General features: G+C 35.7%; 1 protein-coding gene across 1 annotated transcript in view; it reads right to left on the bottom strand.

Moving 5' to 3' along the window:
- LOC125654202 (kinesin-like protein KIF28) overlaps nucleotides 1-18226 on the bottom strand; it is a 146765-nt gene that overhangs the window by 114477 nt on the left and 14062 nt on the right. The window contains exon 3 of the mRNA XM_048884039.2: nucleotides 16992-17124. Within this exon, the coding sequence (XP_048739996.2) occupies nucleotides 16992-17124 (133 nt within the window). The remainder of the gene's footprint in view (nucleotides 1-16991; nucleotides 17125-18226) is intronic.

The raw sequence follows: 18226 nt of genomic DNA, 5'->3' as shown, positions 1-18226 counted from the left end.
CTATTCATTGCAAAATGATTCTTCGACCCTTTTTATGAGTTATTGCCCCTGAAAGTGTTTGATTTTTACAATTAATTGAAAATTTTTAAAACCATTTATTCTAAAGACATGGGACCAACTCCATTAGAATCTTCATCCTTTGACCTTTTAATTTATATCAAGGTCAAAGGTCAAGGTCATTCAAAATATGAGAAATTTAGCTCTTTGTAGATCTCTTTTGTCTTTCAACATATACTGCATATCATTGCATCTTTAGTATGGCCTTTTAAATCTATTTTAAAGATTTGATTCCTGTACCTTAAGACTGACCCCTTTAAAAGTTATTGCCCCTTACAGTATTAACCTTGTTATCGCTACTTCTCCGAAACCATAGACTGTAGAGACACCAAACCTTCACTAATGTCTTCGACTGTTCTAGGAGATTCTTCAATCTATTCATTGCAAAAAGATTCTTCGACCCCTTTTATGAATTATTGCCCCTGAAATTTTTGGTTTTTTTAATTAATTCAAATTTTTTAAAACCATTTATCCTAAAGACATGGGACCAACTGCATTAGAATCTTCATCCTTTGACCTTTTAATTTATGTCAAGGTCAAAGGTCAAGGTCATTCAAAATATGAGAAATTTAGCTCTTTTTATATCTCTTTTGTCTTTCAACATATACTACATATCATTGCATCTTTAGTATGTCGTTTTAAATTTATTTTAAAGATTTAATTCCTGTACCCAAAGATTGACCCCTTTAAAAGTTATTGCCCTTTACAGTATTAACCTTGTTATCGCTACTTCTCCGAAACCATAGACCGTAGACACACCAAACCTTCACCAATGTCTTCAACTATTCAAGGAGACTCTTCAATCTATTCATTGCGAAAAGATTCTTCGACCCCTTTTATGAGTTATTGCCCCTGAAAGTTTTTGATTTTTACAAATAATTTAAAAAAATTAAAACCATTTATCCTAGAGACATGGGACCAACTGCATTAGAATCTCCATTCTTTGACCTTTTAATTTATGTCAAGGTCAAAGGTCAAGGTCATTCAAAATAGGAGAAATTTAGCTCTCTTTAGATCTCTTTTGTCTTTCAACATATACTACATATAATTGAATCTTTAGTATGTCCTTTTAAATCCATTTTAAAGATTTGATACCTGTACCCTAAGACTGACCCCTTTAAAAGTTATTGCCCCTTACATTATTAACCTTGTTATCGCTACTCCTTTGAAACCATAGACCATAGAGACACCAAACCTTCATCAATGTCTTCGGTTTCTCAAAGCACAACTTCAACATATTCAGTGTGAAAGGATCCGCTGACCCCTTATATGAGTTATTGCCCTTTTATGTGTTTGTGCTAATCGTTAACTTTTAAACGGATAATCATAGAAACATGGGACCAACTGCAATGTGATCATTGACCTTTGACCCTGAATATTAGGTAAAAGTCAAAGGTCAAAGTTACTTCAAATATTGAGAATTTAGCTCTTTTTATATCTCTTTTGTCTTTCAACATATATCATTTTTCATTGCATCATTAGTATGTTCTTTTAAAACCAATTAAAACATCTTTCTTGGCCCTTAAGCCGGGCTCCTTTAAAAATTATTACCCATCTTACAAATAAAGCTTGTTATCACTAGTCCTTCGAAACCGTTAACCCTGGAGATACCAAACCTTAATCATTAATGTTTTGTAATGATTTAGTAGACTCTTCAATCTATTCAGTGCGAAAAGATTCACCAACCCCTTTAAATAGTTATGGCCCCTGAAAGTTTTCCAAGTTTACATTGACTTGAAAGTTTTTTGGCCTCATTTGACCTACTGAAGAATGGATCAAGATTGAAGGTCAAGAAACAAATCCAGAAAAGGTGGAAAGACCTCTAATTGTTCGCGAACAATTAGGATTACTAGTTATTATTATTATTATTTTTCCTCCCCGTGATTTTGAGTTTCAAGATTTATCGAAAAGATTTATAGTCCATAAGAATGTACTCCTTAAAAGATTTTGGCAGTTCACCCTGCGTATATGAACTTTGACCCCTCAAGGAGTTATTGCCCCTTTTGCAATAAAAGCTTGTTATCGCTACTCCTCCGAAACCGAACACCGTAAAGATACCAAACCTTCACTAATGTCTTCGACTAGTCAAGGAGACTCTTCAATCTATTCATTGCAAAATGATTCTTCGACCCCTTTTATGAGTTATTGCCCCTGAAAGTTTTTGATTTTTACAAATAATTGAAAAAATTTAAAACCATTTATCCTAGAGACATGGGACCAACTGCATTAGAATCTTCATCCTTTGACCTTTTGATTTATATCAAAGTCAAAGGTCAAGGTCATTCAAAATATGAGAAATTTAACTCTTTTTATATCTCTTTTGTCTTTCAACATATACTACATATCATTCCATCTTTAGTATGTTGTTTTAAATCTATTTTAAAGATTTAATTCCTGTACCCTAAGATTGACCCCTTTAAAAGTTATTGCCCTTTACAGTATTAACCTTGTTATCGCTACTCCTCTGAAACCATAGACCGTAGAGACACCAAACCTTCACCAATGTCTTCAACTATTCAAGGAGACTCTTCAATCTATTCATTGCGAAAAGATTCTTCGACCCCTTTTATGAGTTATTGCCCCTGAAAGTTTTTGATTTTTACAAATAATTAAAAAAAATTAAAACCATTTATCCTAGAGACATGGGACCAACTGCATTAGAATCTTCATTCTTTGACCTTTTAATTTATGTCAAGGTCAAAGGTCAAGGTCATTCAAAATATGAGAAATTTAGCTCTTTTTAGATCTCTTTTGTCTTTCAACATATACTACATATAATTGAATCTTTAGTATGTCCTTTTAAATCCATTTTAAAGATTTGATACCTGTACCCTAAGACTGACCCCTTTAAAAGTTATTGCCCCTTACATTATTAACCTTGTTATCGCTACCCCCTTGAAACCATAGACCATAGAGACACCAAACCTTCACCAATGTCTTCGGTTTCTCAAAGCACAACTTCAACATATTCAGTGTGAAAGGATCCGCTGACCCCTTATATGAGTTATTGCCCTTTTATGTGTTTGTGCTAATCGTTAACTTTTAAACGGATAATCATAGAAACATGGGACCAACTGCAATCTGATCATTGACCTTTGACCCTGAATATTAGGTAAAGGTCAAAGGTCAAAGTTACTTTAAATATTGAGAATTTAGCTCTTTTTATATCTCTTTTGTCTTTCAACATACATCATTTTTCATTGCATCATTAGTATGTTCTTTTAAAACCAATTAAAACATCTTTCTTGGCCCTTAAGCCGGGCTCCTTTAAAAATTATTGCCCATCTTACAAATAAAGCTTCTTATCGCTAGTCCTTCGAAACCGTTAACCCTGGAGATACCAAACCTTAATCATTAATGTTTTGTAATGATTTAGTAGACTCTTCAATCTATTCAGTGCGAAAAGATTCACCAACCCCTTTAAATAGTTATGGCCCCTGAAAGTTTTCCAAGTTTACATTGACTTGAAAGTTTTTTGGCCTCATTTGACCTACTGAAGAATGGATCAAGATTGAAGGTCAAGAAACAAATCCAGAAAAGGTGGAAAGACCTCTAATTGTTCACGAACAATTAGGATTACTAGTTATTATTATTATTTTTTCTCTGCGTGATTTTGAGTTTCAAGATTTATCGAAAAGATTTATAGTCCATAAGAATGTACTCCTTAAAAGATTTTGGCAGTTCACCCTGCGTATATGAACTTTGACCCCTCAAGGAGTTATTGCCCCTTTTGCAATAAAAGCTTGTTATCGCTACTCGTCCGAAACCGTACACCGTAGAGATACCAAACCTTCACCAATGTCTTCGACTAGTCAAGGAGACTCTTCAATCTATTCATTGCGAAAAGATTCTTTGACCCCTTTTATGAGTTATTGCCCCTGAAAGTTTTTGATTTTTACAATTAATTGAAAATTTTTAAAGCCATTTATCCTAAAGACATGGGACCAACTGCATTATAATCTTCATCCTTTGACCTTTTAATTTATGTCAAGGTCAAAGGTCAAGGTCATTCAAAATATGAGAAATTTAGCTCTTTTTATATCTCTTTTGTCTTTCAACATATACTACATATCATTGCATCTTTAGTATGTCCTTTTAAATCTATTTTAAAGATTTAATTCCTCTACCTTAAGACTGACCCCTTTAAAAGTTATTGCCCCTTACAGTATTAACCTTGTTATCGCTACTTCTCTGAAACCATAGACTGTAGAGACACCAAACCTTCACCAATGTCTTTAACTATTCAAGGAGACTCTTCAATCTATTCATTGCGAAAAGATTCTTCGACCCCTTTTATGAGTTATTGCCCCTGAAAGTTTTTGATTTTTACAATTAATTGAAAAATTTTAAAACCATTTATCCTAAAGACATGGGACTAACTGCATTATAATCTTCATCCTTTGACCTCTTAATTTATGTCAAGGTCAAAGGTCAAGGTCATTCAAAATATGAGAGATTTAGCTCTTTTTAGATCTCTTTTGTCTTTCAACATATACTACATATAATTGAATCTTTAGTATGTCCTTTTAAATCCATTTTAAAGATTTGATACCTGTATCCTAAGACTGACCCCTTTAAAAGTTATTGCCCCTTACAGTATTAACCTTGTTATCGCTACTCCTCTGAAACCATAGACCGTAGAGACACCAAACCTTCACCAATGTCTTCAACTATTCAAGGAGACTCTTCAATATCTTCATTGCAAATAGATTCTTCGACCCCTTTATGAGTTATTGCCCCTGAAAGTTTTTGATTTTTACAAATAATTGAAAAAAATTTAAAACCATTTTTCCTAGAGACATGGGACCAACTGCATTAGCATCTTCATTCTTTGACCTTTTAATTTATGTCAAGGTCAAAGGTCAAGGTCATTCAAAATATGAGAAATTGAGCTCTTTTTATAACGCTTTTGTCTTATATATATACTACATATAATTGAATCTTTAGTATGTCCTTTTAAATCCATTTTAAAGATTAAATACCTGTACCCCAAGACTGACCCCTTTAAAAGTTATTGCCCCTTACATTATTAACCTTGTTATTGGTACCCCTTTGAAACCATAGACCATAGAGACACCAAACCTTCACCAATGTCTTCGGTTTCTCAAAGCACAACTTCAACATATTCAGTATATGAGTTATTGCCCTTTTATGTGTTTGTGCAAATCGTTAACTTTTAAACCGATAATCATAGAAAGATGGGACCAACTGCAATGTGATCATTGACCTTTGACCTTGAATATTAGGTAAAGGTCAAAGGTCAAGGTTACTTCAAATATTTAGAATTTAGCTCTTTTTATATATCTTTTGTCTTTCAACATACATCATTTTTCATTGCATCATTAGTATGTTCTTTTAAAACCAATTAAAACATCTTTCTTGGCCCTTAAGCCGGGCTCCTTTAAAAATTATTGCCCATCTTACAAATAAAGCTTGTTATCACTAGTTCTTCGAAACCGTTAACCCTGGAGATACCAAACCTTAATCATTAATGCTTTGTACTGATTTAGTAGACTCTTCAATCTATTCAGTGCGAAAAGATTCACCAACCCCTTTAAATAGTTATGGCCCCTGACAGTTTTCCAAGTTTACATTGACTTGAAAGTTTTTTGGCCTCATTTGACCTACTGAAGAATGGATCAAGATTGAAGGTCAAGAAACAAATCCAGAAAAGGTGGAAAGACCTCTAATTGTTCTCGAACAATTAGGATTACTAGTTATTATTTTCTTCCTTCTTTTCTTTCCGCCAAAAAGTAATTTGACATCTTTAGACTTATCGAAAAGTTTTATAACCCATCATATTCAACTTCTCGAAACATGATCACATGTGACCCTGCGTAATTGACCTTTGACCTTTTACGGAGTTATTGGACTTTACGTAAAAATCCTTGTTATCGCTACTCCTCTTTAATCGTAAAAGATAGGAGCATCAAACCTTTGCTGAAACATAGAAGAGACTTAGATGCATTCATATGGGCATTAATCAAAAGGATTCGAAGACCCCTCAAGGGAGTTATTGCCCCTTAGGTTTTACGATTTATTCGTAAATAATGTCCAACATGAGAACGGTTTATCGTGGAGACACGGGACCAACTGGAATGGAATCGTTGACCTTTGACCTTGAAAATTATGTCAAGGTCAAAGGTCAAGGTCACCCCAAAAGGCCAGAAAATAACACTTTTTATACCCTTTTTCCTGCTTAAGATAGCATTGAAATATTATATCGGTAAGTATTGACTTCAATATTGGTTCAGATATTATGCATGATAACTTTGAACTTTGACCCTTTCGTGAATTTCGGAGACTCGCATTGAAAAACTTGTTATCGCTACTCCTACTAAAGCGAAAGTCATAGAGACATGAAACCTTCGCTAATGACTTCAGAGTAAAAGCCCCTTGCATTGAGAAATTAATGGAAGGGATACGAAAACCCTTAAGCATAGTTATTGCCCCTGAAAGTCTCCAATATCATTATCTAAGCCTATAACTTTTATATTAATTTAGTTAAAGACATGGGATCACTTGCATTAAGGCCTATGACCTTTGACCTTCAAAATGAGGTCAAGGTCAAACGTCAAGGTCATCATCAAAATTATTTTTTTTCCCGATTTCAAGGTCTTTCAACGATTTTTTAGCATTGAGAAGCTAACCGAAAGTAACCGAAAACCCCTGAACAAATTATCGCCCCTGAATATCTTGATTAACATTTTTTAAGCTTATAGCTTTTACATTATTAATATAGATAAAGACATGGGATCACTTGCATTAAAACCGATGACCTTTGACCTTCAAAATGAGGTCAAGGTCAAAGGTCAAGGTCACCGTAAAAATTATTGTTTTTATTTTCAAGGTCTTTTAAATATTCTTAAATATCTCTTTTTAAATCATTGTTGGTGGAAAACCCTCTAATTGTTCGCGAACAATTAGAATTACTAGTTATTTTCTTTCCGTCACGAAAAGCTTTTGACATCTTAAGACTTATCGAAAAACAATGTTATCCATCCTATTCGACATCTTAAAAGAAGCTCAGATTTGACCCTGCATAACTGAACTTTGACCTTTAACGAACTTAGAGGACTTACGCGAAAAACCCTTGTTATCGGTTCTTCTCGAAAACCGTGAATGATAGGAGAATTCAACCTTTTCTAGACCATAGAGGTGACTTGGTCCAATTGACATGGGAATTCAACGAAAGGATTTGAGGACCCTTTCGGAAAGTTAGTACCCCTCATGAATGACAACTCTTAATTTTGACCCCTCTGTGAACTGTGGTGACGAGCATTAAAAACCTTGTTATCGCTACTCCTCCAGAACCGAAAGACGTAGAGATACGAAACATTCACTGAGGAGTTCCCAGTGAAACCCCCTTGCAATGAGAAGTGAACCAAAGGGAACCGGAACCCCTTCAGCAGAGTCATTGCCCCTGCAAATCTCCGATATCGTTATTGAGGCTTCTAACTTTGACATGAATAGACCTAGAGACACGGGAGCACTTGCAAGAAGACCGATGACCTTGACCTTCAAAATGAGGTCAATGTCAAAGGTCAAGGTCACACACCACCCGGTGCGAGTCTGTGGTGGTCTACAATACAACACAACAGGATTTGCGGTCTCTCGACACGTCCTCTTAAAACCACACTATATCCATGCACATTGACGCCTGGCATACGTGCAAACACATAAAAACAACATTGACACCCTTAAAATTCCTTTATTTATTGTCTTTGGATGTTACAGCTTTTAAACAATGGCTTTCGTGGCCCTAAACAGTTTATAATTCACTTGCACTTCTTCGTTATTAAGGAAGTAAGTCTGGTGTAGTGGTAGAGAGTCTGTCGCCATGATGGAAGTTGAAAATTTGAAAATTATTTGAAAATGAATTTTCAAGAAAAAGCACTGAAAAGGTGGAAAGTCCTCTAATTGTTCGCGAACAATTAGGATTACTAGTTATTATTCTTTGTTTTTCCTTACCGATTTTGTGCAGAAGATTTCTCGGAGATGGCTGGATCAATTTGCTTCAAATTTTCAGGGTTGATGCGTTGCCATTTGAAGTTTGTACCGCCATTTCAATTTTTGAAAAGTCACTTCCGGTTGGAAGTTATCCCCCTTTTATCGATTTTCAGATGACCATTTTATCCGGACAAGAACTCAAAAACGACATAAGCTAGAGGGCTGAAATTTTCAGTGATGTTAGACGACATGTTGTAGTTGTGCACCTGGGTTTTCAAATTTTCGGAAGTGCCTAGTATGGAAGCTCGGTAGGGGTCGAAAATGGAGTTTAAAAAAGTGCCCAATTTTTTTCCACGTTTTAAATCAAAACTTTTTACTCGTACATGTAAATATTTTGCTTAAACATATATAACAAAAGTTGTACAGTTTATTGAGACCTTTCGTGCCATATCAAGAAATGGGCCCATGGGTCTCATAGCTCCCCGGAACCATTGAATTTCTGTTACAATGATTAACTTTTTTCTCACGAAACCTTTGATAAAAGATGTAGAATAAAAGTTGTTTAGTTTTGCAAGATCTATCTAATGATATAAAAAATAGGCCTCCAGGCGTCATGGCTCCCCTGAACAGTCGAATTTGTATCGCAATTAATAACATTGATAACTTTTTTCTCGAGAACCTTTTAACAAGACATGTAGAACAAAAGGTGTTCCGTTTCACGAGCGTTAACTAACGATGTTAAGAAATACATGTAGGCTTGCGGGTCTCATGGCTCACCTGAACAGTTGGGTTATTGTTGCAATCTATAACATTTTTGTCAAGAAACTTTTAATAAGACATCTAGAAGAAAAGTTGTTCAGTTTTGCAAGATCTTTCGAACAACAACATGAAAAAGGCGAGCGGGCCTCACGGCTCGCCTGAACAGTTTGATTAGTGTCACAATTACTAACTTTTTTCTCGAGAATCTTTTGATAAGACATGTAGAACAAAAGTTGTTCAGTTTTGCAAGATCTTTCAAACGATATCAAGAAAAAGGCCCACGGGCCTTATGTCTAGTCTTAACAGTCTGATAAATGTTGCAATCGATAACTTTTTTCTCCAAAAAATTTCCATAGGACATGTAGAACAAAATTTGTTCAGTTTTGAGATATATATCTAGAATTATATCAAATTTAGGCCTCCGGATGATATGACTTGCCTGATCAGTCGAATTTGTATCGCAGTAAATAACATCATGAACTTTTTCTCTCGAAAAAAGGCTGACCGATTTAATTTGTGGCCGAGAGGGGCAGAGAGTCTTTAATTGATATCACTTAAATGATCAATATTTGTAATACCGAAGCTAAATTGTACGTCTAGACAATATATTTGTATAATTATTTATGAATAAAAATCTCAGTCAAATTCTTATCTCATCACATCTAAAATAGGACGGAAGACCCACTTGTTGCTCGCAACGAGATTGCATCTAATTCTTCTTATTATGTCTCCGAACACAAAGTGTCCGAGACATATTGTTTTTGCTTTGTTTCTTATTATTATGTCTCCGAACACAAAGTGTCGGAGACATATTGTTTTTGCTCCGTTTCTTATTCTTCTTCTTCTTATTATTATTATGTCTCCGAACACAAAGTGTCGGAGACATATTGTTTTTGCTCCGTTTCTTATTATTCTTATTTTCTTCTTCTTCTTCTTCTTTTTATTCCTCTTCTTTCCAGAGAAATTTGTCCGCTCGATTTTATGAAAGTGTTTCAACAGATCCACTTCAAACTTTGTGAGCTGATAGGGGGTCATGAGGAGGGATGCAATCAACTTTCGAAATTTTCAAAATGGCCGCCGTTTCAAAATGGCGGTCAATAACGTCAAAAAATCAAGGTTGTCGGATTTCAACCAAATTTTATTTCTAGGGTAATTTGGTGACCCCGAGTTCATTCCCACCCTCAAAAAATTTTTCAGCAGCCATTTTCAAAATGGCCGCCATATACCAATATATTTGAAAATATTAAAATCTCTACAACATTTGGTTTCTGGGGTAATTGGAGGGTCTACAGTTCATTTCTAGCATCAGTATTTCCTTCCAATCTGTTTTCAAATGTTTCAAAATTGCCGCCATTGAAGAAAATGGCGGCCAAAAATCAAGTCCGTCGGATTTCAACCAAATTTAATTTCTAGGGTTTTTTGAGGATACTGAGTGCATATCTGGCATCAAAAACCATTTGTGGCATGGGGAGGTGTTCGGAGACATTTGTGTTGGCATCCCAACACAGTTATAGCTCGTTATTCTTATTTTCTTCTTCTTCTTCTTCTTATTATTCCTCTTCTTTCCGAGAAATTTGTCCGCTCGATTGTATGAAAGTGGTTCGACAGATCCACTTCAAACTTTGTGAGCTGATAGGGGGTCACTAGGAGGGGTGCGTTCAACTTTTCAAATTTTCAAAATGGCCGCCGTTTCAAGATGGCGGCCAAAAAAGTCAAAAACTCAAGGTTGTCGGATTTCAACCAAATTCTATTTCTAGGGTACTTTAGTGACCCTGAGTCCATTTCCACCATCAAATTTTTTTTTTGAGCCGCAATTTTCAAAATGGCTGCCATATACCGAAATATTTCAAAGTGTTGAAATTTTTACAACATTTGGGTTCTGGGGTGAATTGAGGGTCCACAATTCATTTCTAACATCAGTATTTCCTTCCAATCTATTTTCAATTGTTTCAAAATGGCCGCCATTGAAGAAAATGGCGGCCAAATTACAAGTCCGTCGGATTTCAACCAAATTTAGTCTCTAGGGTTTTTAGAGGATCCTGAGTGCATATCCGGTATCAAAAACCATTTCCGACATGGGGAGGTGTTCGGAGACATTTGTGTTGGCATCCCAACACAGTTATAGCTCGTTATTCTTATTTTCTTCTTATTTTTCCTCTTCTTTAGTGAGAAATTTGTCCGCTCGATTTTATGAACATGCTTCGACCGATCCACTTCAAACTTTGTGAGCTGATAGAGGGTCATTAGGAGGGGTGCAATCAACTTTTCCAATTTTCAAAATGGCCGCCGTTTCAAGATGGCGGCCAAAAAACGTCAAAAACTCAAGGTTGTCGGATTTCAACCAAATTCTATTTCTAGGGTACTTTAGTGACCCTGAGTCCATTTCCACCATCAAATTTTTTTTTTGAGCTGCCATTTTCTAAATGGCCGCCATATACTGAAATATTTGAAAGTGTTAAAATCTGTACAACATTTGGGTTCTGGGGTAAATGGAGGGTCCACAATTCATTTCTAGTATCAGTATTTCCTTCCAATCTATTTTGAGATTTTTCAAAATGGCCGCCATTGAAGAAAATAGCGGCCAAAAAATCAAGTCCGTCGGATTTCAACCAAATTTAATTTGTAGGGTTTTCTGAGAATCCTGATCTGGCATCAAAAAGCATTTCTGACATGGGGAGGTGTTTGGAGACATTTGTGTTGGCATCCCAACACAGTTATAGCTCGTTATTATTATTATTATTATTTTCTTCTTATTATTTTTCCTCTTCTTCAGTGAGAAATTTGTCCGCACGATTATATGAACACGCTTTGACTGATCCACTTCAAATTTTTTGAGCTGATAGGCGGTCACTACGAGGGGTGCGATCAACTTTTCAAATTTTCAAAATGACCGCCGTTTCAAGATGGCGGCCAAAAAACGTCAAAAACTCAAGGTTGTCGGATTTCAACCAAATTCTATTTGTAGGGTAATTTAGTGACCCCAAGTCCATTTCCACCATCAAAATCTTTTTTTGAGCCGCCATTTTCAAAATGGCCGCCATATCCCTAAATATTTGAAAGTGTTAAAATCTTTACAACATTTGGGTTCTGGGGTAAATTGAGGGTCCACAGTTCATTTCTAGCATCAGTATTTCCTTCCAAACAATTTTTAAATCTTTCAAAATGGTCGCCATTGAAGAAAATGGCGGCCAAAAATCAAGTCCGTCGGATTTCAACCAAATTTATTTTCTAGAGTTCTTTGAGGATCCTGAGTGCATATCTGGCATCAAGAACCATTTCTGACATGGGGAGGTGTTCGGAGACATTTGTGTTGGCATCCCAACACAGTTATAGCTCGTTATTATTATTATTTTCTTCTTATTTTACCTCTTCTTTAGTGAGAAATTTGTCCGCGCGATTTTATGAACATGCTTCGAGTGATCCACTTCAAACTTTGTGAGCTGATAGGGGGTCATTAGGAGGGGTGAAATCAAGTTTTCAAATTTTCAAAATGGCAGCCTTTCAAAATGGCTGCCAAAAAAGTCAACAAATCAAGGTTGTCGGATTTCAACCAAATTCTATTTCTAGGGTATTTTGATGACCCCGAGTCCATTTCCACCATCAAATGTTTTTTTGAGCCGCCATTTTCAAAATGGCCGCCATATACTGAAATATTTGAAAGTGTTAAAATCTGTACAACATTTGGGTTCTGGGGTAAATGGAGGGTCCACAATTCATTTCTAGCATCAGTATTTCCTTCCAATCTATTTTGAGATTTTTCAAAATGGCCGCCATTGAAGAAAATGGCGGCCAAAAAATCAAGTCCGTCGGATTTCAACCAAATCTAGTTTCTAGGGTTTTTTGAGAATCCTGATCTGGCATCAAAAAGCATTTCTGACATGGGGAGGTGTTCGGAGACATTTGTGTTGGCATCCCAACACAGTTATAGCTCGTTATTCTTATTTTCTTCTTCTTTTTATTTCTCTTCTTTCCAGAGAAATTTGTCCGCGCAATTTTGTGAAAGTGCTTTGATAGATCCACTTCAAACTTTGTGAGCTGATAGGGGGCCATGAGAAGGGGTGCAATCAACTTCCGAAATTTTCAAGATGGCCGCCGTTTCAAAATGGCGGCCAAAAATGTCAAAAAATCAAGGTTGTCGGATTTCAACCAAATTTTTATTTCTAGGGTAATTTGGTGACCCCAAGTCTATTCCCACTATCAAAAAAAAAAAAAAAAAAAATTGAGCCGCCATTTTCAAAATGGCCGCCATATGCCAAAATATTTGAAAATGTTAAAATCTCTGCAACATTTGGTTTCCGTGCTAATTGGAGGGTCCACAGTTCATTTCTAGTATCAGTATTTCCTTCCACTCTACTTTGAAATGTTTCAAAATGGTCGCCATTGAAGAAAATGGCGGCCAAAAATCAGGTCCGTCGGATTTCAACCAAATTTAGTTTCTAGGGTTTTTTGAGGATCCTGTGTGCTTATCTGGCATCAAAAACCATTTCTGACATGGGGAGGCGTTCGGAGACATTTGTGTTGGCATCCCAACACAGTTGTAGCTCGTTCTTCTTATTTTTTTTTTCTTTTTCTTATTTTTATTCCTCTTCTTTAGTGAGAAATTTGTCCGACCGATTTTGTGAACATGCTTCGACAGATCCACTTCAAACTTTGTGAGTTGATAGGGGTCACTAGGAGGGGTGCATTCAACTTTTCAACTTTTCAAAATGGCCGCCGTTTCAAGATGTCGGCCAAAAATCGTCAAAACCTCAAGGTTGTCGGATTTCAACCAAATTCTATTTCTAGGGTAATTTAGTGACTCTAAGTCCATTTCCACCATCAATTTTTTTTTTGAGTCGCCATTTTCAAAATGGCTGCCATATACTGAAATATTTTAAACTGTTAAAATATCTACAACATTTGGGTTCTGGGGTAAATGGAGGGTCCACAGTTCATTTCTAGTATCAGTATTTCCTTCCACTCTATTTTCAAATATTTCAAAATGGCCGCCATTAAAGAAAATGGCGGCCAAAAATCAGGTCCGTCGGATTTCAACCAAATTTAGTTTCTAGGGTTTTTTGAGGATCCCGAGTGCTTATCTGGCATCAAAAACCATTTCTGACATGGGGAGGCGTTCGGAGACATTTGTGTTTGAATCCCAACACAGTTATAGCTCGTTTTTATTATTTTTTTTTCTTCTTCTTCTTATTATTATTCCTCTTCTTTAGTGATAAATTTGTCCGACCGATTTTGTGAACGTGCTTCGACAGATCCACTTCAAACTTTGTGAGTTGATAGGGGGTCACTAGGAGGGGTGCATTCAACTTTTCAAATTTTCAAAATGGCCGCCGTTTCAAGATGGCGGCCAAAAATCGTCAAAATCTCAAGGTTGTCGGATTTCAACCAAATTCTATTTCTATTGTAATATTTTGACTCCAAGTCCATTTCCAGCATCAAAACTTTTTTTTGAGCCGCCATTTTCAAAATGGCTGCCATATACCGAAATATTTCAAACTGTTAAAATATCTACAACATTTGGGTTCTGGAGTAAATGGAGGGTCCACAGTTCATTTCTAGCATCAGTATTCCCTTCGAATCAATTTTCAAATGTTTCAAAATGGCCGCCATTGAAGAAAATGGCGGCCAAAAAACAAGTCCGTCGGATTTCAACCAAATCTAGTTTCTACGGTTTATGGAGGATCCTGAGTGCATATCTTGCATCAAAAATCATTTCTGACATGGAGAAGTGTTCGGAGACATTTGTGTTGGCATCCCAACACAGTTATACCTCGTTATTATTATTTTCTTCTTATTTTTCCTCTTCTTTAGTGAGAAATTTGTTCACTTGATTATATGAAAGTGCTTCGACTGATCAACTTCAAACTTTGTCAGCTGATAGGGGGTCAATTAGGAGGGGTGCAATCAACTTTTCAAATTTTCAAAATAGCCAACGTTTCAAAATGGCGGCCAAAAACGTCAAAAAATTAAAGTTGCCGGATTTCAACCAAATTTTATTTCTATTGTAAGATTTTGACTCCAAGTCCATTTCCACTATCAAATTTTTTTTGAACCGCCATTTTCAAAATGACCGCCATATAATTACATATTTGAAAGTGTTAAAATATCTACAACATTTGGGTTCTGGGGTAAATGGGGGGTCCACAGTTCATTTCTAGCATCAGCATTCCCTTCCAATCAATTTTCAAATGTTTCAAAATGGCCGTCATTGAAGAAAATGGCGGCCAAAAATCAAAACCGTCAGATTTCAATTTAATTTAATTCTTAGGGTTTCTGGAGGATTCTGAGCCCATATCTGGCATAAAAAACAAGTGGAGGGGGGATGTTCGGAGACACAGTTATAGCTCGTTATCCTTCCTCTTCTTTAGTGAGAAATTTGTCCGCGCCATTTTATGAAGATGCTTCGACTGATCCACTTCAAACTTAGTGAGCTGATAGGGGGTCATAATGAGGGGTGCAATCAACTTTTCAAATTTTCAAAATTGCCACCGTTTCAAAATGGCGGCCAAAAACGTAAAAAACTCAAGGTTATCGGATTTCAACCAAATTCTACTCTTAGAGTAATTTGGTGACCCTGAGTTCATTTCCACCATAAAAAAAAATAAGCCGCCATTTTCAAAATGGCTGACATATACCAAAATATTTGAAAGTGTTAAAATATCTACTTCATTTGGGTTCTGGGGTCAATTGAGGGTCAATATTTCATTTCTAGCATCAGTATTTCCTTCCAATCAATTTTGAAATTATTCAAAATGGCCGCCATTGAAGAAAATGGCGACCAGAAATCTTGTCCGTCGGATTTCATGCTAATTTACTTTCTGGGGTTTATGGCGGATTCTGAGTCCATATCTGCCATGAAAAACCATTTCTGACATGGGGAGGTGTTCGGAGACATTTGTGTTGGAATCCCAACACAGTTATCACTGTCATGATCGTGTGCAGGATTGGACAAAACAAGATGGCAGACGGCAGTTCCAAACAAAGGTAGGCTCTTAAAACTCTTCATTTAAACGACTTATTAGACGACGAATTTATGAATTCAAAACACTGCCTGGCCAGGGAGGCATCTTTAAGTTGATTAGTTGTTGGAATTCTTACTCATGTACACATACAACTGTAAATTCATTAATCGAAGTTGACGATGTTGTCTCGATAGAACTCGAAGCGGGCGAAGATGTTTCTAATCATGTTTTCATGTATTTTAAGAAAGATGATTTCGGTAAAATAGACTCTGCACATATCTTTTGATGAAAATTTCAATCAGCGTATGCTATTTGTCCCTTAAATCGCCTTGGTGAAATAGATATCTTGACTTGAACATTTGCTTATGTGCAGGATTGGACTTTGGTTGTTTCTACGATAAACGTGCCTGATTTATTTATGGAGGATTCTGAATCCATATCTAGCATCAAAAACCATTTTTGACATGGGGAGTTGTTCGGAGACATTTGTGTTGGAATCCCAACACAGTTATAGCTCGTTATTATTATATTATTTATTGATAAAGCGCAAAATTACATATAGTTTCAATCGGTCAGTTCAGATTCTTGCAGAAGATCCTGGAGAAAAGATGACATCAGATAGTGAAAACACTGAGAAATAACCGATCGAGTAAGCGACGAGCTAATGAGACTGTTGGAACTGAATATGACAAGTGCTATGGTGGGAAGGTGAGATCATCTGTGAGAAAGGAAAATGCCACTAGAGAAACCGAAAACGTGGATAAGATGGTAAAATCAGACAGGGATGCAGGGTGGAAAATCTAGAATGAGGTCAAGATGGCAGTAAGAGACAAAATAACTTTGAGGATATAATTTCGCGACTGTATCCATCTACTGGAGTGGAAAGAACAAATCAAGTAAGTGGTCTACAGTATGGTATTTTCAAGGGGTCTGCGTTTAATCTTTCTTAACAATATATGGCAAGTATGATACACGTATATGTACGTTTTAAATTTCACATGCTTATTTCAAATTATTTTATTTAGAATTTATAAAGAACATTATAAAAATTACACAGAAACTTTTTAAAAAGTGCATTTTGCATGGAACAAATCCTGCATATACCTACTATAAATTCAAAATTTTAGTGTTATGACTTTGATAAAAAAATATTCGAAAGCAAAAAGGCTCGCATCATTCCCTTGAATGAAAAAGGCTTCTGTAGTGTTAAAGTATTATCAAATGAAGTTAGAATACTTATATTTAATAATACCATAAAGTGTTTACCTTTGTTCACTCCACGCTCCATTAATGAGTAGGATTTTCCACTTCCAGTCTGTCCGTAGGCAAATAAGGTGCAGTTATACCCGTCCAGTAAATGAATTACTAGTTCTTTTCCAGTTTCTTTAAATACTTTCTCCTATAAGAAAAATTCCTCAAAATAATCGTACTTGTATATGGGGATTGATCTTTCGTAATTGATTTTCTTTCATTTTACATTGTATTTTACCTATCAAACAAACGAAAGGTGAAGATTATAAACAGTGATCAATCTCATAACTCCTCTAAGTTATGCAAAATACAAGTATATATATATATATATATATATATATATATATATATATATAATCCAAATACAAAGAGTTGATATCACACAGTCAAAATAACGTTTTAGAGCTATTATAGGCAAAAACAGTGTGACAAAAAATTGGAATCAAATTCGTCTAAGGATAAGAGCTATACGTGAGGGAGATAATCCTTAATTTGGAAATGAATTTCTAAATTTTATAACAGCAATTAAATATACATCCGTATTTTCAAGCTAGTAACGAAGTACTTAGCTACTGTGCTGTATAGACCCTCAGGGACTAACAGTCAAGCTACTGTGCTATAGAGACCCTCAGGGACTAACAGTCCACCAGCAGAGGCCTCTACCCAGGGGTCATAATGTAAAACTTATACGGTACCAATTTTGATGCACAAGATGTGCTTTTCGACAAATTATGTCTTTTCAGCGATGCTCAACCGAAATGTTTGAAACCCGAAACAACAATGACGTTATAGAGCTATTATAGGCAAACACAGTGTGCCAAAAATGTGGAGTCATATTCGTTCAAGGATAAGAACTATGCGTGAGGGAGATAATCCTTAATATATATATATATATATATATATATATATATATATATATATATATATATCCAAATTGTGTTTTTAAAAAATCACAGTGTCCGGTAGAAGATATTAAAAGAAATACACCTTGCATACAATAAACAGTACACAAAGTTAAAATTCTAACGCAAGGGCTTTCATTTTATAATCTTCATGTGTTACATTTTAAAATAGTTTTGAAATGGTCTGACGTCATAAAGGCGTCCTAACATTTCACGTACATAATGACGTCGTACAAGGTATGCAATATGACCGGCGACATTTTGACAAAGATTCCACCTCCTTGAAAAACCTTTTTGAAAGAGCAACAATAAATCAACTCCGAACTGAAAAAAACAACAACAAAACCC

The sequence above is a fragment of the Ostrea edulis genome, chromosome 7 (genome assembly GCF_947568905.1).
Source record: "Ostrea edulis chromosome 7, xbOstEdul1.1, whole genome shotgun sequence".
In the NCBI taxonomy this organism is placed as follows: domain Eukaryota; kingdom Metazoa; phylum Mollusca; class Bivalvia; order Ostreida; family Ostreidae; genus Ostrea; species Ostrea edulis.
Note: the sequence above shows the minus strand (reverse complement) of the source record. Positions and strands in the feature narration are given on the sequence as shown.